General features: G+C 44.6%; 1 protein-coding gene across 1 annotated transcript; it reads right to left on the reverse strand.

Moving 5' to 3' along the window:
- Positions 1-1,095: 1,095 nt before the first annotated feature.
- Positions 1,096-21,860, reverse strand: LOC132086098 (acetyl-coenzyme A thioesterase-like). The gene is made up of 7 exons (XM_059491558.1): positions 21,752-21,860; positions 19,107-19,176; positions 15,781-15,841; positions 14,716-14,809; positions 13,370-13,377; positions 12,589-12,746; positions 1,096-1,186 (listed from the first exon to the last, which is right to left on the reverse strand). Exons 1-7 carry the CDS (start codon positions 21,858-21,860, stop codon positions 1,177-1,179), a joined length of 510 nt encoding a protein of 169 aa, XP_059347541.1. The 3' UTR covers positions 1,096-1,176.
- Positions 21,861-22,090: the final 230 nt, after the last annotated feature.

The following is a 22,090-nucleotide window of genomic DNA, read 5'->3' on the forward strand; positions in this document are numbered from 1 at the left end:
TATTATGGCAAAAATCTGCAACAGTCCCTTCAAGCCACTGGAATTGCACATGGGGGTAAGGTCAGTGCACTCTGTTGTTACTAAAACAAGTTGTTTATCCAACCACTACAGAAAATCTGTTGTTATCAGTACAACCACTGGCTACAAATCAAAACCATATGAATAATGAATGGAGAAGTCATTTAATTATTAAAGATAAAAAGAGAAAACATATCTAATGTCCCTGCAGTGAATTAGGTCACTCGGTATGCAAGGAGAATTTAGACTGAAACTTGAGTGCTGCTTACAAAGAAGCTTTGTGCGGTGTCCAGGAACAGGAAGGGAGACAAACAACGGTTTGACTCCAGGGAAGAGGAAATAAGTGATTATGTGCCTGGGTCACACTGGCAGGTAGCGTCACAAAACATATTTTGTTCTCTTTACCTGAAGATGCCCAAGCTCTTTAAACTGCTAAAATTGTTGCAAGCCATAGGATGTGCAACTCAGAGGGACTGAAAGGTCAAGTGACTTGCTGAGGGTTATGAATCCATTCTGTGCACACACCAAAAAACAGAGCCTGTTTATGTGGATCCTTTTTCTCTGACTTATTTTTCTTCTGGCATCACGAGGATCTGCAGACTTAAGTTCTAGCAGGCTGTTCATTTTTGGATGTCACTTGATACAGGGTGAGTATTGGTCTGATCCTGGTTAAACAACTAACTTTGTTTCTAAAACACTGCACCAAGCACAAGGAGAGCAGGTTTCTGTTCCTGTATCCAATGTTAGTTTTCTGCAAAGATTCCCAGGAAGGTAACACAGCCTCTTTTGCCTTAGGCTCTGTATGTGTAACTGAATAATGTCTGAGTCTCAGCGGCATGGCATGCTGTGAGAGATGTACCACTTAAATAGTTCAAAGGCCTCCTGTAATGTGAGGAGGAAGACAAGTCACAAAGGCCTGGGTCTGTATTCTTCATAAAATAAATCCCTGTGAAACCTTTAACATTAAAAGCACATCCACTTAGAACCACATGCTGAGACAATACTGTAGGAAAGTACCTTGCTGAAATGCTTGCCACTGTCTGCATCCAAGGCATGATCTGGCCACCAAAAGTGTTTCCATGATGGTTTGCATGAGGAGGCAGGACAAGCTCAGTGCTCTGTACGTGGGTATGCTCAGTTGAAACTGCATCTTTGTCTTCACAAGTATCTGAAACAGAGCAGCAATGCATCAATGAATGCTTTCAGAAGAAAGCACACCTGGTAAAGAGAGCAGCTTGTTCAGACTCAGCAAAAAGAAGACAAACAGAAAGGCACAGAAGAGCCTTGTGGTTTGCAAGGGAAGCAATAAGAAGCTGAACATTTTCTCTGTTCTCCCAGGAGCTGCTGCTGTCAGCCCTCAGTGCATCCCCACATCTCTGTGGCAAGGGCAGTTCCTGTGTCCCTCTGTCAGGGGCAGTTCCTGTGTCAGGGGCAGTTCTGTGTCCCTGTGTCAGGGCAGTTCTGTGTCATTTTGTCAGAGGCAATTCCTCTGTCAGGGGCAGTTCTGTGTCCCTCTGTCAGGGGCAGTTCTGTGTCAGGGGAAGTTCTGTGTCATTTTGTCAGGGGCAGTTCCTGTCCCTCTGTCAGGATGGTTCTGTGTCACTCTGGTAGGGGCAGTTCTGCGTCATTTTGTCAGGGGCAGTTCTGTGTCCCTGTGGCAGGAGCAGTTTCTGTGGCAGGAGCAGTTTTGTGTCCCTTTGTCAGGGGCAGGTCCTGCAGGGGAGCAGCAGCTGAAGCCCCAGCGTGTGCTGGCTTTCAGGGGCTGTCAGAGCAGTTCAGCACCAACTCAAATGTCTGTCAAAGACTCTGCACTGTGTGTGATGGGCACCTGTACAGGTGTGTTGGATTAAGATTAGAGCAGGACTTGATTATTTCACCTTCTTACAAATTTTGTAATTGCCTGAGACAACACCTGCATGAAATGACTGAAATGAGGATCTGAACTACCTTGTATTACCTGAGCATTTCTGATGTCATTTTCAAGTGTTTAGCCTTGCATCCTCACTCTAATCTCAATTCTTTTCAGTGGTGTTTTTCAGGAAGATTTAGGCATGAGATCACATCAAGCAATTTTAAAAGTGCCTATCTGTGCTAGGAGCTGCTTGACCTGAATTGTACTTTTGACTTGTGGCATAATTAGCTAACTTTGTGATTATGTAAGTGTGTGGAAACATATGACTAACTTGTACCTTGGACCTACTCAAGGTGTTCCCTAAGATCCACTCGTCAAATAAACCTAACTTTCAGGGTATGATTTGTACATATGCTGCTACCTCGCAGCCTTTACACACAATGTTCTCTCCTCTCTTTTCCCACTCTGCTTGTTCTGTCTCCTTAAGGAGGTGAATTAGTGCTACAATAATATCCTTCAAAGAAGTTTCCAGGAAAGGCAGTGGAGACAAAACCCATCGACCTCTGATTTGTCACTCAGGTTATTAAACTGTACCCTGTGAGACAGTTACCATGAAAACAAATACCTTGTTTTCTTGTACCAAACATGACTCTGCAGTTCTACGAAGTCTTACTAAGGTTAGATCTTTGTTTATAACAGGTTTAATCTCTCCTCAGTAAAACCACATAATGTCTGTTATTTATACATGGAGCTACAGCTCAGATTTTCTAAATACCAGCATATTTTCCCAACTGCTCTGAGTAATTTCTTTTGTGAGGGAACACAACAACTTACAAGCACAACTTTCTTTAAGAACAGAAATTACTACCATAAATAAAGAAGAACCTGTTTCTTCGTTCAGTTCTTCTAACTTTTTTACCTGTTTTGACCTCCACATAATGAAACTTCTGCTTGTTGGGAATCATCTCAGGGCATAAACATAGTTCTTACTTTCCTTTCTGGCAAAGACATGGCCATAAGCCTGAGTGAATGTCATGCTTCTGTCTACATCACAACTAGTGTCACAGAAGTTTATTGCTGTGTTTATTGCTGAGTTCTGTGTGACCTGTGAAACCCCACACACAGAACCACATGAAGATCTGCATTTCACATCTATTTAATGCACACCTGGCCTTGAACCCTGTGTTTTTACATCTGGAATTTCTGAGAGACAAAGAAACTGAATAACTGCCTAACACACCTCTATCCACTAATGTGGCACAGACTCTTCTACCTGACACCCCAACCACAAGGAGATTCCTTCCTTCCTTCCTTCCTTCCTTCCTTCCTTCCTTCCTTCCTTCCTTCCTTCCTTCCTTCCTTCCTTCCTTCCTTCCTTCCTTCCTTCCTTCCTTCCTTCCTTCCTTCCTTCCTTCCTTCCTCCCCCCCTCCCCCCCTCCCCCCCTCCCTCCCTCCCTCCCTCCCTTCCTTCCTTCCTTCCTTCCTTCCTTCCTTCCTTCCTTCCTTCCTTCCTTCCTTCCTTCCTTCCTTCCTTCCTTCCTTCCTTCCTTCCTTCCTTCCTTCCTTCCTTCCTTCCTTCCTCCCTTCCTCCCTTCCTCCCTTCCTCCCTTCCTCCTGAAATAAACAAAGGGCCAGGAGACTTCTTCTCCTGTTTAATGCCTTTATTAAAAGTGATCAGCTCAGGATTGGGTAGCTCGGCGGGGCTGCAGTCTCCCGTCGTCTCTCCCAGGGCGACTCAGAGGAGGAGGATATGCACAGCTCTGTCCACCAGGGGCAGAGCTGGGGATCAGATCCTCTTGGGAGCCTTTAGGGCTTGATCCCATAAGATGTTGCTCGGTCCGGGTCTCCAGACCCCCCCAGTCCTGGCTCGGGGGATCTCGAGGACAGGGTGAGGAACGATGAAGGTTTCCCGCATCTCTGCAGGCTCAGCACTTGGTTCCTCACGTCCAGACATCACTCCAGTCTCTTAACTCTTAGGTGGCTCGTTGTTTTTGGGGTTTCTCCACGAGTTTGGAGATGGGGGTCCCACAAAGCATTCTGGTCTTGCGAGTCACTTTGCATAACCCCCCCCACCTTCTCAGGTATCTTCCCTATTCTGAGAAAGGTAAAACTTAGCCTTGGGCAAGGTCCCCACCCAGGAGAAGGGCCATTACCTCGCCCCAGCCAGGGCTTTTACTAATACAAAGACAACCATTAACGACAACGACCCGTGATTACAATAACAAAACACACAGAACTTGGGCAGGGCCAGTGGTCTGGCTGCCTTTTTGAAACTTTTTCTCATAAAAAATATTAACCGAGTTTTTGTTCATAACAGTCCCCCCTCTTTTTCTTTGATCGAGCTTAAACTCTAAGCTCGCATCAACTCCCGATTTTTGTTTTGAATCTACTATAAATCTCTTGTGCACTTTGGTAATCATGGTTACTTAACCTTGTTACTCCCCTTGGTTTCTTCAGGTTTGTCTTCATGGCAAACACTATTTTACTGAAACAGATAAATAAGCATAGTAAAAATAGCAATCCTCCAAGTACACACACAGCGAGAAAAACTACCTTTTCCCACACATCCTTTTTGAAAATCTCCAGGTTCTCCCACCCACTGGGATCAAGTGTAGGAGTTTGATCTTCATTATTTACACATGCTAACCTTTTTATTTCGTTTGAAATGTTCCTAATAATTGAATTCTTTATTTTTAATACTGCCTGGAGCTGAATAACTTTGTTTAACATAGATATTGGGATACGAATTTGGCTTTTACAATTTTGGATTTTCTCAATTTCTATTTCACTGTGCCTGTTCTGTTTAATTTCTCCCAAATCATTATATATAGGAACTCCCAAACTTGATCCAGTTTCTTTGGGTAATAAGAAAATTGGTTTTATCACTCCAGCGGTGCAGCTGCCAGACAAGATCAAATCTAGGGGTTTAAGGCTCCCCTGAAATGTGTTCTTAAAGGGGTTTATCTCTTTTCCAGTACACTCATATAACAAACAATTTTTCTTACCATTTTCACCATTTCTTTGCTTTTTACTAGATCTGCTGAGCTTGTTTCAGCAGTATCCCATTCAAAACACAACCAGGCTTCCTCTATAGGGCACTCTCCTACGAGTGGCTGCCTAAAAGTGGCAGTATTGTATACTATCCAATACACTCTCTTATTTTTTTGATAAAAGACCAATTGGGAGAGGCTAACACAATGAGGGTTAGAACTGATGTGGACTCTCGACAAGGAGCTCACTTCCTCCTCACAGAGGGGTTGGTAGCATTCATTGCACGGCTCAACTGGGCTCCCCTGAGCACCACCAGCAATCAGAGCCATCAGTACTACCCTTCCCAAGAGTCCGGTATGGGTCATCTCACACAGCCTGCCCACCCGGCCTTGCCTCTTGGGGAACTTTACTGAGGAAAAGCTTCCAAGCTCTTTAGAGTCCTTTCTACCCGCTTCTCTGGTTAAACCTCTCTTGGTCTGTTCCCTACCAATTTTGGTTTCCCCTCCCAGGGGAGTGTTCTGTAGAGGATTAACCTGGAGTCTTTAGAAATAAATTGGGGAACTTAACTAGAATTACTTATTTACAGTCTTAAACTTTTTACCAACATAGTTTACACAGAACAGTCTTAAAACATTTTAAGCAATATTAGAACTCTTAACAAACAATTTTTTTCCCACACAGTTCAGTCTTTTTGACTCTTCCTTCTGAGAGTCAACTTTAAATCCTTTGGTCCTTTTACCACAGTGTACTCAGATGATTTAGCTTGTGAAGCAGATGAATCTCGTCCAGCGCCGGGGGGTGAGAGTGGTGTGGACTCTGGTCCAATGCCAGAGGGGGAAGCTGATGTTGGATCCAGTCCTGTACCTGGGGGTGAGACTGGCCCTTTTATTCTTGTGATATGAGTCCAACCTTTTTCTTTGGTCCGCACAGCTGAATTTGTGATCAGGAGCACCTGGAAGGGGCCTTCAAATTTAGGCATTAATGTTCCTGTAGTCCATGATTTTATCAAAACCCAATCTCCTGGACTAATGTTGTGAACTTTTGTGTCGAGAGGGGAAGTTTGAGGAAGGTATCCTTTCTTTCTAAGTCCCTCCAGAGTTCTTCCAATTATTTCTAAATACTTTCTGGTAGCTTCTTCCCCTTCCAGATAGTCTCCTGTGCTATAAGGTGTTAACAAGAATGGCAGCCCAAACATCATTTCATAAGGTGAAATTCTTATGTCAGCCCGAGGTCTTGTTCTGATGCGCAACAGCGCTAGGGGCAAACACTTCAGCCAATTCATCTTTGTTTCTTCAATCAATTTAGTTAATACATTTTTGAGAGTTTTGTTCATTCGCTCAACCCTCCCAGAACTCTGGGGGTGCCACGGAGTATGCAACCTCCATTTCATTCCTAAAGCCTCAATTATATTTTGTAATGTTTGGGACACAAAATGTGGACCTCGGTCTGAGTCTATGGTGTTCACAATACCATATCTGGGGATAATATTCTCTAGGATTGCTTTTGCCACGACTTGAGCTGTTTCCCTCCTGGTCGGGAAGGCTTCTACCCAGTGCGTGAGATGATCAACTATAACCAGTAAATATCTGTATCCTTGCACTGGGGGCATTTCAGTGAAATCTATCTGTATGCTTTGGAAGGGTCTCAAGGCTAATTCCCTTCCTCCAGGTGCTACTTTTCTCATAACTTTTTGGTTCACTTTTTGACAAATGATACACCCTCTGGTAACAGCTTTAGCCAGGCTATATACCCCGATGCATAGGTTATTTCTTAGGAAATGATCACATAGTCCTTGGACTCCCCAGTGAGTTAATTTATGTAGTTCTGTTAGCACTGTCCGAGCCAGTGCTTTATTCAAAAACACCCGTCCATCTGAGGTTAACCACTCTCCCTGTTGTCCTTGATGTAACTTTAAATCTTTTATTGCTTCTAATTCTTCTTCACTAAATATAGGTTCCTCCCCTTTTTCAGGTGTCATTTTTGTCTTCAAAATTTTTACTGGATCTCCTGGTTCTAGAGCTGCTTCTTTGGCTATCTGATCAGCCAGTCGGTTTCCTTTAACTTCTAAACTGTCTCCTCTTTGGTGCCCCTTTATATGGACCACTGCTATTTCTATAGGTTTTTGTAGGGCCTCTAGTACTGATCGCACTAGGTTCTCATGGGCTAAGCTCTTTCCCTTTGAACTTAAATACCCACGTTCCTCCCATATTTTCCCAAATGTATGCACTGTCCCATATGCATATTGGGAGTCCGTATAAATGGTTCCCCGGTCCCCCTCCAGTAAGTCCAGTCCCCTTTTCAGGGCATATATTTCACAACTTTGGGCTGACCAGCTTGGGGATAGTTTCCCTTTTTCTGCAATTTGTAATGTTTCTCCATCTATAATGGCATAACCTGAAGCTCTTTTTCCATTTACTACCCTCGAAGAGCCATCTATGAATAAGCTTCTTCCAGTTGCTAGAGGCTGATCTTCCAAATCTTCTCTTACTTTTGTTTGGAGATAAACCAATTCTAGACAGTCATGTTCTAAATTCTCTATAGGCTCTCCCATTAGGAATTGTGCTGGATTGAGGGCATTTGATGTGATAAATTCTAAGTCTTCTGTATTCATTAGTATTATCTCATATTTTAATATTCTAGCATCGGTTAACCACTGCGGAGCTCTCTGTCTCAGTACTGCCTTAAGATCATGAGGAGTATGCACTTTAATTTTTCCTTGTAAGGTCAATTTTTGAGTCTCCTCTATCAGGATTGCAGTTGCTGCTACTGCCTGTATACAAACTGGCCAGCCTCTAGCCACTGGATCTAACAATTTGGAGATGTATGCCACAGGTTTCCTGCACCCTCCCCACTCCTGAGTTAATACTCCATAGGCTATACCTCCTTCTGCACTCACAAACAGGTCAAAGCCCTTTCTGAGATCTGGTAAGCTTAGGACCGGGGCAGAAGACAATTTGTCTTTTAAGTTTTCCAATTGTTGATCATCTTCAACTGTCCAAATTAGGGGTTCTGGATCTACTAGTTTATTATACAGAAATTTCACACTCTGTGTGTATTGATCCAACCATAACTTACAATATCCAAACAAGCCCAGGAGTTTTCTCACATCTCTTTTCGTTTTTGGGGCCGGGAGAGCTAAAATACCTGAAATCCTGTCAGGGCTTAGTTTCTTATACCCTCCCCCTATTATGTGCCCCAAGTATGTTACTTCTGATTGCACAAATTGTAGTTTCCCTTGGGAAACTTTTAGTCCTTTCTCCCCCAGAAAATTCAAAAGTTTAATACTAGTTTGTCTGACCTGATCTTTTTCCTTTCCTGATACCATCAGGTCATCAACATACTGCAAGATCTGCACTTCTTGTTCAGGGACAAATTGTTCCAACAAACTCTCTAAAGCTTGTCCAAAGAGATTGGGGGATTCAGTGAACCCCTGTGGTAATCGGGTCCACCTTAGCTGTTGCCTCCTTTTCGTACTCGGGTCCTCCCATTCAAAGGCAAACCAATCCCTACATTCTGTTGCCAGAGGACACGCCCAGAAAGCATCCTTCAAATCTATGACAGTGAACCAAGCATGTTCTCTTGGAATTCTGCTTAGGAGACTATATGGGTTGGGCACAACTGGATGTCTGGCAATGGTTCTTTTGTTGACTTCCCTCAAATCTTGTACCAGCCTATATTTCCCTTCAGCCTTTTTAACTGCCAGTATAGGGGTATTATGTGGTGACATGCAGGGTTCTAAAATTCCCTCCTGCAACAGTTGCTCGATGACTACAGCAAGCCCCTTCTTTCCTTCTAGGGAAATCGGATACTGTTTAACCCGTATGGGTGAGGTATCATCCTGCATTTTTATTGTTATCGGTGGAATGTCTAATAAGCCTCTCTTTCCCCCCTCAGCCCATACCTCAGGATTTATTTCTGCAACATCTCCTTGAGACAGCTTCATCACTTGTACTACCATTCTCCCTTCCCTTGGAACAATCCCAACCCCCAAATGGACTTGCAGATCCTTTCCTAACAAACTTTTTTCTAAGTTAGGCAGATAAAGAAAATTAGCTTTACATTGCCTTGAGTTTCCAATTATTTTCACTTCTTCAATCACAGATGCTCTAAATGGTCTCCCTTCTGCACCCAATACTTCACAAAATTGTCTCCCAATTTCCATACCTTGTGGTATTTTGTTGAGACAGGACTTATCTGCCCCTGTATCAACCAAAAATTCAAATTCTTCATTTAGGGGTCCCACTTCAAAATTTACCAAGGGCTCTTCTAGATGTTTCATCGGGTCCCCTATAGTAAAAAGCCCTTGACACCCCTAGTCCTCCCCCTTAAGAATTCTTCCTAAATTGTCCTGTTCCTTGGCTATTGCCTCATCGAGACTGAGCTTTTTACAAAACCTCCTGATGTGTCCTGCCTCCCCACAGTAATAACACTGTCGTACTCTCAAAGGGACTTCCTGAGGTCTCACCACCCTTCGTGCACCGGTCAGTACTGGCCTATCCTTGCCTCCTCCTGGTGGTGGACCTGCCCACCCTGCACTTTCTCTAGCTACAGCAACCATGATCTTAGCCTTGGCCTTTGCTTTATCTTCCTCCCTTCTTAAATACACCTTCAATGCCTCTTTTAATAACTCATTAATGTCCTTCTCTTGCCAATCTTCCATCTTTTCCAGTTTTCTCCGTATATCAGGCCAAGATTTGGTAACAAATTGGACTTTTAGTAGCATTTGACCTTCTGGGGTGTCTGGGTCTATTCTAGAGTACAACTGGAAATTCCGCCTTAGGCGATTAAGCCAGGCAGCAGGAGCTTCATCTTTCTCCTGTGTACCCTCAAATGCCAATTGGGTATTGGTTCCTTTGGGAACTGACTCTTTGATCCCCCGTATTATCAAAGACCTATATTCCCTCATGGCCTTCCTCCCCTCCTCCTGATTAGGGTTCCAGTTGGGCTCTGTTAGTGGCAACTTCTGTTCACCTGTTGGCACCTGGGGTCCTGGACTGTTATCTTTCTCCCAAATTTTTATGCCAGCCGCCCTAATCATCTGGACCTCTTCTGGGGAAAATAATATACTCAGGATGGAATTCATCTCCCCCCAAGTGTAGATATTCGGACCTAGAAATTGATCCACTTGGTTGGCTATGCCCACTGGGTCCTCAACTAAATGCCCCAACTCTTTCTTGAATCCTCTCACCTCAGAAGCAGTTAGGGGAGCATTCACAAAGCCAACACCTCCCGCTATTCCTCCCATAGGAACCTCTCTGAGGGGAAAGAGTTTCTCTGCCTTGGAGGTCTTAGATCTGGTGCTACAGTAAGGCCCATCTTCAGATGCCAAGCTACTTTGAGGGTTCTCTGGGTTACCCTGAATGTTCTGCCCATCAGCAGGTGTATTTGCTGATAGCTGTTTATCGGGTGAGGAGACATTTGTGTCCCAACTAGGAGGAGGTAAAGGGACAGCAATAGGAGGGGGAGAAGAGCCTGAGTAGATATTAAGCGGAGCTGGAGAAGGGGTGGAGAATGCAGCAGGTGGAGTATGCACTCGTGGTGGTGCAGAAGGAACTGGAGGAGATACTGAGTTTGTCATAGCTGAAGCTGAAGAGGTAGAAGAAGGAATTTGAGCAGGTGGTAATGAGATGGCAGCCGGGGGAGGAACCGGACCTGCCATTTGAGGTGCTTGAAGAAGAGGATTATAAGGTGGAGGGGCAGAAGGAGGCAAATAATCCAGGGGGTCCCATTTTTTACTAGTTCTATCATCCCCTCCTTCATTCCCCTCTTTCTTCCTCTGTACCTTACAAATTCGCACCCCTTCATCCTCAACAGCACTCTTTAACCAGCAAGCCACATACAGTAATTGCTCAGGATCAGTATCGCCTCGAGCTGTCAGATAATTATTTAATTGTTGGCACATCCACTTATCCTTTGTCCCACACCAAGGCCATCCTCCTTGCACCTCTAATTCTGGCCACACTTCCATACAATAATGGATCATTTTCACTTTATCTAATCCCTCCGTGGCCTCTATAAAATCCCATTTCACTAACAGTTCTCCTAAGGGACTACTGGGATGTATATACCTCAGTCTCTTGCCAGTCTTTTTACTACTACAACATCCCATTTTTCAGGTCTCAATAAAAAAAATCCCAAAGGTGCCTCTACTGACCGGGAAACCCTTCTTTGAGGAGCCCCAGCCTCCTCCACTGAACTTCAAATTTCTGCCTGACGCTCAGGACTTTATACTGAAACAACTGCCCAATCTCTTGATTGCCCAACTTCCCAGCGTCAGGTCTTACATCTATCGGGACTTAAACACACGAAGCCACGGCCTAAGAATCCGGGTCGTGCCTGACACCCTCAGTCAGGAAAAACAACTGCCTGATTTTTTAGTTTGCCTAACCTGCCAATTTTTAGGCTTCACTGTATCAGGACTTAAAAGCAAACCGCAGCCTCCTTCGCTGGGGTTTGTGCCTGACTCCTTCTGTCAGGACTTACTTTGCCTGCAGGGCTTGTGAAACACCCGAATCCTTCTCGGGACTGACAAATCTTACTCGAATCCTTCTCGAGCCTTACAAAAGTGCCTGACCTCCCTTTGTCAGGACTTTGGGGTGCGTGCCACTCATACACAGTAATTCACTCCGCACGCCCGGAGTGGGGGGTCCCTTTATTCCCCCTTGGGAGACGACTCACTTGCGCTAATTCCACTCGCGTCCCCCTGTTCCTGGCCGCTTTTCTCGCGAAAAGCCGGAACCGCAGTACTGAGGGGTCCACTCTCGCTTCGAAGGTCCGGCTGCCGGCCCTCGTCTCACTCACACACACATGCGCACGTCTCCCACTCCCGCCACCGGATTTCTCACCAGTCCAGTGCTCCGGTGCTCCTCTGCGTCGCTGTCCTGAGCCGGTCCCTCTGGTCCTGGTAGCCAGCTGTCCTCTGAAGATCCAAGATGGCCAGTCCTGAGTCCTCTTGCGGCGTGGCTATCCCGGACGAGCCCCCAGCTGAAATAAACAAAGGGCCAGGAGACTTCTTCTCCTGTTTAATGCCTTTATTAAAAGTGATCAGCTCAGGATTGGGTAGCTCGGCGGGGCTGCAGTCTCCCGTCGTCTCTCCCAGGGCGACTCAGAGGAGGAGGATATGCACAGCTCTGTCCACCAGGGGCAGAGCTGGGGATCAGATCCTCTTGGGAGCCTTTAGGGCTTGATCCCATAAGATGTTGCTCGGTCCGGGTCTCCAGACCCCCCCAGTCCTGGCTCGGGGGATCTCGAGGACAGGGTGAGGAACGATGAAGGTTTCCCGCATCTCTGCAGGCTCAGCACTTGGTTCCTCACGTCCAGACATCACTCCAGTCTCTTAACTCTTAGGTGGCTCGTTGTTTTTGGGGTTTCTCCACGAGTTTGGAGATGGGGGTCCCACAAAGCATTCTGGTCTTGCGAGTCACTTTGCATAACCCCCCCCACCTTCTCAGGTATCTTCCCTATTCTGAGAAAGGTAAAACTTAGCCTTGGGCAAGGTCCCCACCCAGGAGAAGGGCCATTACCTCGCCCCAGCCAGGGCTTTTACTAATACAAAGACAACCATTAACGACAACGACCCGTGATTACAATAACAAAACACACAGAACTTGGGCAGGGCCAGTGGTCTGGCTGCCTTTTTGAAACTTTTTCTCATAAAAAATATTAACCGAGTTTTTGTTCATAACACCTCCCTTCCTCCCTTCCTCCCTTCCTCCCTTCCGTTTTACCTTCTGTGCTGAGTAGAAAATACACCTTCCTTATTGCTCTCCTGCATCAGCTTCTGAAAGACCTGGACATAGCCCAGATGGATTATTCTCCTCTCAATAGCCAGGATGTGCTCCAGGTGGTCTTCTGCAGACAGAAGCTGTACAGGTTTTAACTCAACCTGTGCAAATGGAGAGGGAAAAAAATACAGCAATTCCGAATTTCACAATCGTAACAAAGCGCACTTTGAACTTAAAATGGCATCAGCATTTTCTACTTCTTCCTATCAGCTGTCCAAGATGACAAGTTTAATAATACAACTAACATGGGGTATAAAGTTCAAGAGATTCTGCATTATCCTTTCAGAATCATTCATTAAAACTCAATGACAAAGTGCTTTTAGCTTTTAAATACAAGCATCGATGAGAGCACACAGTGTTTAAGACAGTTCTCATTTAAGAAAAAAAATAAATGAAAAGGACAGGAAAATATGAACTTAATATGAAGGTTTGAGGATAGAAATTTTGAACCAGAAAATAAATTCAGTTGCACCGGTCAGTGGTGTCAGTGCAAATTCCTGTGTATTTCAGTTCAATTACAAGCTGCATCCAAAACAAATGTAGTAATTTTAAGAAAATTACTACATTTGGGTAATTACACCACAGGTGAATAATCTGAACAATCACTTGTGAGATTTGTCTAGAAGGCCTAGCCTCAGAAGCATTAAAATAATGCACAAAGCAGCACACCACAGACAAATTCAACATTTTGTGTCTTGCAGTGCAGCCACTAATGTTTCTCAGCCTTTGCCTCTTGCCTCTAACCCTCTTCCAGATTCATTGCCTCCTTTCCAGCCCTTTTCAAGAGCTTCCTAGATTTTCCCACGTGGCCAAGTTAAAAAATTAAGATGGTGGTTATATTGACATTCTCTCTGTACAACCTTAGAAACAGTTGTTCAGAAAAGTGGATTTGAAAAAAATATTCTTCAGTCTCTCTGAGATTTTAGTTTGTCATGGAATTTGAACTGAACTCTCAAACTCCCTCTGGGACATTCCTGTCTTAAGCCTAATCTTAATTAATCATCTCCAATTTAATCCTGAATTAATCTCCCCAGAAATTTGGGCAAAAGGTAAACAGGTTTATGGTTTGAGTACGATATCAAACTAGTAACAAACAATTCTTGATAATATTTTTGTGCTATCAGGGTAGAAATTTAGCCATTAGCCCTTCAGAGACAAGAGCTGGGCTTTAGTTTTAGTAAAACTGCTCTAGTCTGTTTCTTCTCCAAACTGTGGCACATCCTCACAGAAGAGAGAGCTGTAGTGATTGGATGTATTAATTGCTCATGGGATGACTCTGCCAATCTCCAGTGGATGTTTAACAGCCAGATGTGCTGTCATAACACATGCAGTGAGACAGGAAAGTCAGATCCATGATGTGACATTCAAGAAAGCAGAATTTTACATGCAAAGGGAGTTTGTTAAGAGAGTCTGAGGAGTGTCTGGCCTTCCCTACAAGAAAATTCTAAAAAGACTGTGCCTGTCTGGCACAGTGATGTGAAGGCCAATGGTACCATGACTGATTTCCAAACACTGGGGAGAAAAACAGCTCTGAAGTGAAAACCAATCAACATAAATGGCAAAGAACCAATTTAGATTGGAAGTGAGCTTAAAAATAATGACGTCTTCTGTCTGAGCAGTGATGTCTGAACAACCTCCCCAAGAGGGGAAGTGAAGGATAAAAAAGCCCACCCTGCAATCAACTTCTGAAAAGGAGAGAGACTCACAAGGATCTCCCTTTCACTGCTTGCCTCTGTCAATACCGTAGCCTTCACAAAGACCTCACTTGTATAATGAACAAATGTGCAAAAGGACGTGGAAATAGAAATGGAAATAATAATAATAATAATAATAATAATAATAATAGTAGTAGTAGTAGTAGTAATAACAACAACCTAAGCATTTCAGAGAAGCAAATTAGAAATAAACCCCCAGACTCTATCTTATAAAGTCTGAACTTCATGCTTTTTTCCTATCACTGATCAGAATAAACATTGTTTCTGCTGTGTTTCACAACCAGAAAAGTTGGGTTATTTCACAGAAACTCAGTCGCTCCAAGCTTAGGAGAAAACAGGAAAAATATTTTTCCACCACCAACTGGTTTGGCCTCATATGTTGCATATGCCACACTCACAATCTTTTCAGCATTAGTCAAAACATCCTGTACTGTCACCTTGATGCCAACCTACAAGGAAGAAGGTGGTGGAGGAAGGAGACAAAAAAGGTATTTACATCATAGTCAGTTGATTTGAGACAATACAGTGCAGTTTTTATCAGTCCCTTACACCTAAAGCATAAAGGTAAAAAACCTGCTCTAATCACTGATACATCTCTGGTCATCACAATATTCAGTCAGCTCTGAAAGGTTTTTTAGTAGCACAAATTTTATGTTTGTTTAGCATCACTTGTAGGGTAGAATTATAAAAACAGGAAAGACAGTTAGATGTAGTGTTATGGATATTTTCTTCCATTTTCTTCTGTGGCATTTGGAATCCCCATCTGAATGAGTTCCTAAGATCTGTACATGCAAAAAAAGTGTGCTTAGGGGTGCAAAGCAAAATGAAACACTTGAATATGAAACACTGGATTCGATCCTGTGGCATAGGCCTGACACACATCAAAATTAGGTTTTTTCTAATTTTTAGAAACTTTTGGAATACATTACCTGTGAGATGCATCACTCCCATTAATAATAATGGGATTTGAACACAGGCACAATGCACAAAAAGCATCCCCAAAGTTCAGTTCTGATTTGAAGTGATCAGGCAAGGCATTGCACACTGACTGCAGTATGAAGATTAGGATCATGTGTACACCTGACATATGTACATTTGTATCAAAAGTCTCTAAAACGATTTGAACTTCACCTGTTCTGTGGATCTGGCCTGGACCAACACCACCTCTCCCATCCTGCCCACTACACCTGCCAAAAGCTTCAATTCTTCAGGGCCCAGTTGCTACTCTGACATGGATTATTTCACAGGAAACACACAACTGCAACACTCTGAAAGGAGTGCCATTAGGCAGTTTTTATTGTTCAGATATCTGCAAATATCTGGAGCAAATAAACCTGGAGCCACGCTGTGCTCCTCTGCTGCTCCCACCTCTGCTCTATTCCTTCGACACCTTTAGAAAAAAAGTGTGCTGATCTCTTACCTCCATGCTGGTTTTGAATGCTCTGTTCACCTTTGTTCTGATGGCAATAATTTGTCCAACCCTGTTAAGAAGAGTAAGACCTTATAGAAGGCAAACATGCAGCTTTATAAGGGCTTGAACCTGCCTCTCTGTGTACTTCTAAAAGTGGTAAAGAACATCTCATTAATCAGTCTGTGTCTTCCACACTGCACTGAGAATTCACTGAAAAAAAGTGAATTTTTCACTGTGTTCAATTCAACACTGTTATTCTCCAGTCAGACTTGGTCAATAAAATTAGAGCCACTGCACAACCTTAATGGCAACATTCCTTCTCTCTGCTGGTGTCTGAATGGCAGCGGGTGTGCTCAGGTACACCCAGGAATTCTGGCTTTGCTCACAAGCACATCCTGCAGAAATCACGGAGTACATACAGCTGCAGGAGCACTCAGATACACTCCACAAGCACCTCTGGCACACAGGTATGTGCACACGAGGAGATAACCCCAGGGAAAAAGTGCTCTTGGATGGGGAGAGAGTTTGTGTTCCAAGTCTTGGCCAAGAACAGGACTGCTTTTCCCTTCTGTGCTAACATCATCCCTCTGAAAACCACTCTTCCCCATTTACCTACATAAAACAACTAAACAGAATTTTTACTTTATTATCTGGTAAAAATTCTAGAGATTCTGGATTATTAGACAATTATCGAATGTGATTTCATTATATTATCTATATTTTAATTTTTATTATATTATTTATTTTATTATATATTACCTTTTAAATTCTCCTTATTGTGTCATCAAAACAAATTTAAATGAGGAGGTATTTTCTTTCCTTCTGGAATTCCTAAAGCACCTGCTCCATGTTGAAAACAGGAGCAAGCCTTGTTTCCAAAGCCCTCAAATCCCAGCCCTAAGCAGTGCTGAGAGGGTGGCAGGAAGGCAGTTTGCCCTCAAGTTTTCCCAGTGAGCAGTAAGTAAAAGGACACAGTGTGCAGGGTAAGCCAGAGCCACGGCCAAAACAGAAGGGTGTCAGGCCACTGCCTCCAGGAAATTCAAACTGAGCTACAAATGCTGAAGAGCAGCCCTGGGGCAGGAAAAGTGGAGCTAATTACAGCCAAGACTGAAGTAAAATGTAACTCAGAGCACTTGGGTACTGACAAAACATTCACAGCAAAGGATTTTGCACATTTGCCACCCCAGTTTATTTAAAAATAACAACAACAACAACAACAATAATAATAGCTGCTTACTAATTTAAATGAATGAAGTTGGGACATTTAAAGGTAAAGGCTTACTTAAATTGCTTGTTCCACTGCAGAAGTAGAATGGGAAATGGGAAATAGGAAACCTGCTCCTGCAGAGGACCTGACAGGAACAACAAACTACGCAGCAATTTTTTACACAGCAAATTTCTTTCTTGTACTCACCCAAGAACACAGGTGGAATCCTTTGGGTGGACAGGGCAGGGGAAATGGTCAGTGCAAAGAACCAAGACCATCTGCAGGTGCACAGCCCTCATTAGCTTCTGCAGGAGATGCTCAAAATCATTTCAGAAGTTTTTGCATTATTTATTGCAAAGAAAAAGCAGAACTGTTAAGGCAATTGTTCCCAACCGCACAGCTGAGGGAGCCACCAGCTCCCTCCCAGAAAGGAGAGTGGTCAGAGCTACAGATTTGCAGGGGCAGAAGTCACACAGCACCACACTTCCACTTAAAACTGTCAGAAATTTACCAGAATGAAGTGACTATCATTCACAGACAGAAAACTAACAAAATTTAAATAAATGGAATTTAAAATCAGATGTGTCAACTGAACTGCTGTGTATTGCAAGAAAAGGAAGATGTTATCATGGTATAAGGCTAAGTTTTGAACTATATAGATGTGTGGCAATTTCTCTTTACATAATAAACACAGAAGACTTAATCCCTGCAGAAGATTTAGCCACCTGGTTTAGGTAAATAAACCTTACAGTAAGCCACTTATTTAAAAACTATCTTATTAATTTACCAGAGAGAGAAGCAAGAACTCCTTTATTTATGCAAAATGTTTGTATAATGAACTAGATCTGGCAAAATTTAGGAAATTGCACATTAAGCTACAAGAAGGATGTTAGGGATGACCTGGCAGAGAAAAATAATTTCTTAAATAATTTCTTTCACAGTTACAAGATCAGTACCTGAAATTCTTGTTACAAATGGAACATTGGTATTACAAGGGAGAAAAAAAAGAGAAATATTCAGAAACAAATTTGGAAGGAAAAGTATTTTCATCATATTCCAGCAGCTCTGTTCTGCTCTCATGAAACAAGACAGAAAAGGGCTCTGAAGCTACTAACCCTGAACTATTACACCTGAAAGGGAAACATTACCCTAACTTTGATCAGTTTTCACAAACAGGACTTTTTCCTAAAGACAAAATTAAAAACACAGAGCAATTCCAGGCAGTACGAACATTTCAATATTGTGAAACACACCAAGAAATTCTCTTTTGAGTTCCAGAATTGGTATGATTGTGTTGTCTTTTGTCACTGGCGTTAGTTCTTGCTCTAATGGGCACTGCCCTAACAGTCTCAAGTCTGAGTGGATGCTTATTTTACACTTATGAACAGTTTTTAACTGCCATCATCTGTACCTCTGGCAGCCAGTGTTGCTGTGTTCACAGCCACAAAAACTGCATGTGCACTGCTCTATGCAACCAGGTCTATCCCATCTAACCACTCCCTAATTCCCAGATTGCTCTGTGTGAAACCACACAAAACCCACAAAGAAACCTTTAGGTTTCTGTAAAGGTGTGGTTTAGGAATAAAGGGCCCATTTCCTCTTACAGTGTCTTTTATCCCATTGAAAACCATGAGAAATGGTAAAACAAGTTCAGTCCTGTGTTATCTTGTAGACTCAGTTAATTCAGTGCTCAGTGAATGTAAAACATTTATCTTTTTTATAAAATAGCTGAAAGAGAAAGATGTTAAGAAATGAACCGAAAGAGACCTTGCAGCAATAAAAACACTGATAACAGTAAGTTTTATAGGTAATATTGCTTATTTAAAAGAGATAAGCAGTGGCCTGCAGCCATTCCCCAGAGCCAGAGACCACTGGGCCATCATTTTCTCACCAGGCATCTCAACTGCCAAGTGAAGTTAACAAGAGTTTATTTCTGCCCTGTGAGATGGATCTGCTCTCTGGAAGGGTCAGGCTATCACAGGTAGAAAAGAGCAGTTTTGAGACTCAGCCCTGTGGCTGTGGTGAGTTCACAGGTCTGCTCTCTCCCATTTTATAATGCCTCAGTTTATCTCTGCCAAATAAGAGTCTGCAGAACGGAAACATCTGACTGTTGTCAGTTGGTTTGTACCTGGCAGCCTCTTCAAACTGAATGTCATCCATGGACGCTGTCACGCAGGACACCCCAGCATGTTTCTCAGCTTCAAAAGAGACACAGGGGCACACGGTTACCACTCTGCACCTGCAGGCAGCTACTCACCCGTGGGCTGGTGCCTGACAGGCAGGGACTGCATGCAGCAGGTCCCTCTTCTTCCTGTGAGCACCAAAATGCAACTCTGCAGTGCGCCCCTTAGGAAAAAGAGAAGCTAAATAAGATTAAAGTCTACATTTTTTTGGTAATGATTCTGTTGTAAAGGGTGTTTGTATTTATGGGCAACCTCAGGAGACGAGACTAGATGATAGTGACTAACTTACTCAGTTTGAAAACTTACACCTAAGGTCTTTTTCTAAAAATGAACATTCTGGTAAGAGAGCCTTAACAAGCATTTTGAATGACAGAAAGAGTCACAAAGTATTACCAAGCTCACAGAAAGCTCATCATTCTCCCTCAAAACAATATGTCAAGAGCATCAGCTAGGGCAATCCATGGGAAAGTTTTATGTCAGCGGAGGATTCTGAGGTACAGGAGAAAAACCTACTTATTAGTAGGTAAAAAAAGTAGCTTATAAGTGCAGTCACAACAGTGGAAAGCAGCTAAGTACATGTCCTTAGTGCTGCAACAAAAATGCAGGAATTAAATAAAAACAAAGACAAACAAGATTTAGAAAATTCAAAACCAGAATTCACCTACTGTAAAATATTTTCACCTAAATTTGAACTGTTAGTCATCTCCCTGGGGTACATTTGGCTGTGAAAAAGAGGTAAACATCTTATTTACTGTTAATATTTCATCACCTGGTAGTTAACTTTTTCAGCAAGGTAATATGATATATTATTTATTTGACCATAGCACCTAGAGCTTCCAGTCAAAAGGTAGATCTGCAATGTACTAGGAGCTGTATAAACACAGAGAACCTCTGCTCCAAAGTCCTGAGTGTCAGAGGCAAGAGAGGGGACCAGCAGGAAGCCTGGAAAACAGCACTGCACAACAGGCAAGAGCTCTCACTCCCAAGCAGCCCCGTATTTTTAGTGAGCATCACATGAGGAGCTCAGAGAAATCAGAGGTTTCATATCAAAATCTGAAGACCTCCCTCTGAAAATACGAGAGGAAAGCACAGCCTCTGCTCAAAAAATCCCTTCTGAGGGTTAAAACACTGAGGGGCTGGAACGGAATCACTCCCTCATACACCTGAGAGAAGAGGCGTGCTCCTTTTGGGGGATGTGGGTGCGACCCCTGCTCGGGCACGGCACTGCAGTGTCACCGCAGCAGGGACAGCCAGCCCCGCATCTCGGCACCCCGGGCCCCGCATCCCGCACCCCGCACCCTGGCAGGGGCTCCGGAACGCCGCCAGCCAGGCTCTGGAGTGGCTGCTGATCCGTGCACCGGGATCGCTGCTCGCCGCCAGGCTCTCGCTCTGTGCTTCCCCCGCGCTCACAGTGCTCACCCGTCACTTGTACGAGCTGGTGAGGGTGGTTTAGAAGCGTTGGAAGCCGAGATACATGCAGGCATGGAGTGCTCTGCACGCTGGCTGGATTTGTGGTTGTTTCACAGAACCACGGAATCCCAGAATAGTTAGGGCTGGAAGAGTCCTCTGGAGACCATTTAGTCCAATCCCCTGCCAAGGCAGTGGCACCCGTCCTTCTGTTTGGCACACAAGTGCAAATAATCTTAAATTAGTACTTTCCTTCCTTCTGTTGCTTATCTTTTACCACCTCTTTTCTTCCCTTCTGCTGCTCCTTTTTAAAATTCTCCTCATCCTCACATTCCCACCACCTTCCTCGCTCTCCCATGCCATCTGACGCCTCACCCTTGTGGTGTCTGTTCCTAACTGCACCCCAAATCTCCTGGGCTCCTCGAGAAAGACGTGGAGCTCCTGGAGTGGGTCCAGTGCAGGCTACCAGAATGACTGGGGGACTGGAGCATCCTCCTCTCAAGGGAAGCTGGATCTGCTCAGCCTCGGGAAGAGATGAGTGAGAGGGTCCTTCATCCCTTCATCCCTTTTGGACATGTACAAATGTCAAAAAAAGGTGTCAGAACATGGATCAGGCTCTGCTTGGTGGTACCCAGCAATGCGACATGAGGCAAGGGGCAGAAAATGATGCCCTGGAAGTTCCATCTGAACATGGAGCTGTGTCAGGGTGGAGATGAGGGAAAGGTTCTTCCCCCAGAGGGTGGTGGGGCACTGAACAGGCTCTGCCAGAGCTCCAGGGGAGTTTGGACAGCACCCCACGGATGCCCAGGGTAGGATTGTTGGGATGTGTGTGCAGGGCAGGGGTGGCGCTGGGTGATCCTGTGGGTCCCTTCCATCTCAGCGGGATTCTGTGATTCTATGATGAACTTTTCCAGTGAACACTGAACACACTGCCCAGAGAGGGTGCGGAGCGGAGCTCACCGGACCCGTCCCAGCAGTGTCTGTACAATCCCGTGTCCCGGGCTCTGGGGTGACTCTGAGGCAGGACAGGATGACCACTGTGGCCCCTTCCACCCTACCCGGTGCTACCTCCAATGCCCTCTCTCCCTTCCACGGGCTGACACCTTCCTTCCAGCCTCCCGCAGGGCTAGGGCTGTCCCCTCCCACTCCCGGGCGAGCAGGGGCCGGGCCCCGCTGGCCGTACCTGCGAGGCAGGCGGCGGCGTCCATCCATCGCAGCAGCGGCCCGGCGCCCAGCTCCCCGCAGGGCCCGGCGTGGGCAGGCAGCAAGGCCCGGCACATGTACACAGCCATGGAGGAACGCTGCCCGCTCCGGCCGGCAGCGCCGCCACCTCAGCCATGGGGGGGACCGGCCGGCCCGGCGCCGCGGCATAGGGCGGAATCGCCTCCACCGGCCTCCCCGCGGAGGCGGGACGGGCTGAGGGGAAGGTGAGCCCGTGGTGAGGGTGAGACAGAGTAAAGATCCATTCTGAATTAGGTGAAGTGTCTAAGAGAGGTGAAAAGTCTGTGAGGCCAAAGCTGAA

The sequence above is a fragment of the Ammospiza nelsoni genome, chromosome W (assembly GCF_027579445.1).
Source record: "Ammospiza nelsoni isolate bAmmNel1 chromosome W, bAmmNel1.pri, whole genome shotgun sequence".
NCBI classification, from domain to species: Eukaryota; Metazoa; Chordata; class Aves; order Passeriformes; family Passerellidae; genus Ammospiza; species Ammospiza nelsoni.

Coding starts and splice junctions, on each gene's coding strand:
- LOC132086098 (XM_059491558.1), bottom strand. CDS start 21,860: ATGGCTGTGTACATGTGCCGGGCCTTGCTGCCTGCCCACGCCGGGCCC. Junction 19,177..21,751: donor CGCCGCCGCCTGCCTCGCAG/GTACGGCCAGCG, acceptor TCTCTTTTGAAG/CTGAGAAACATGCTGGGGTG. Junction 14,810..15,780: donor CATTCAAAACCAGCATGGAG/GTAAGAGATCAG, acceptor TCTTCCTTGTAG/GTTGGCATCAAGGTGACAGT.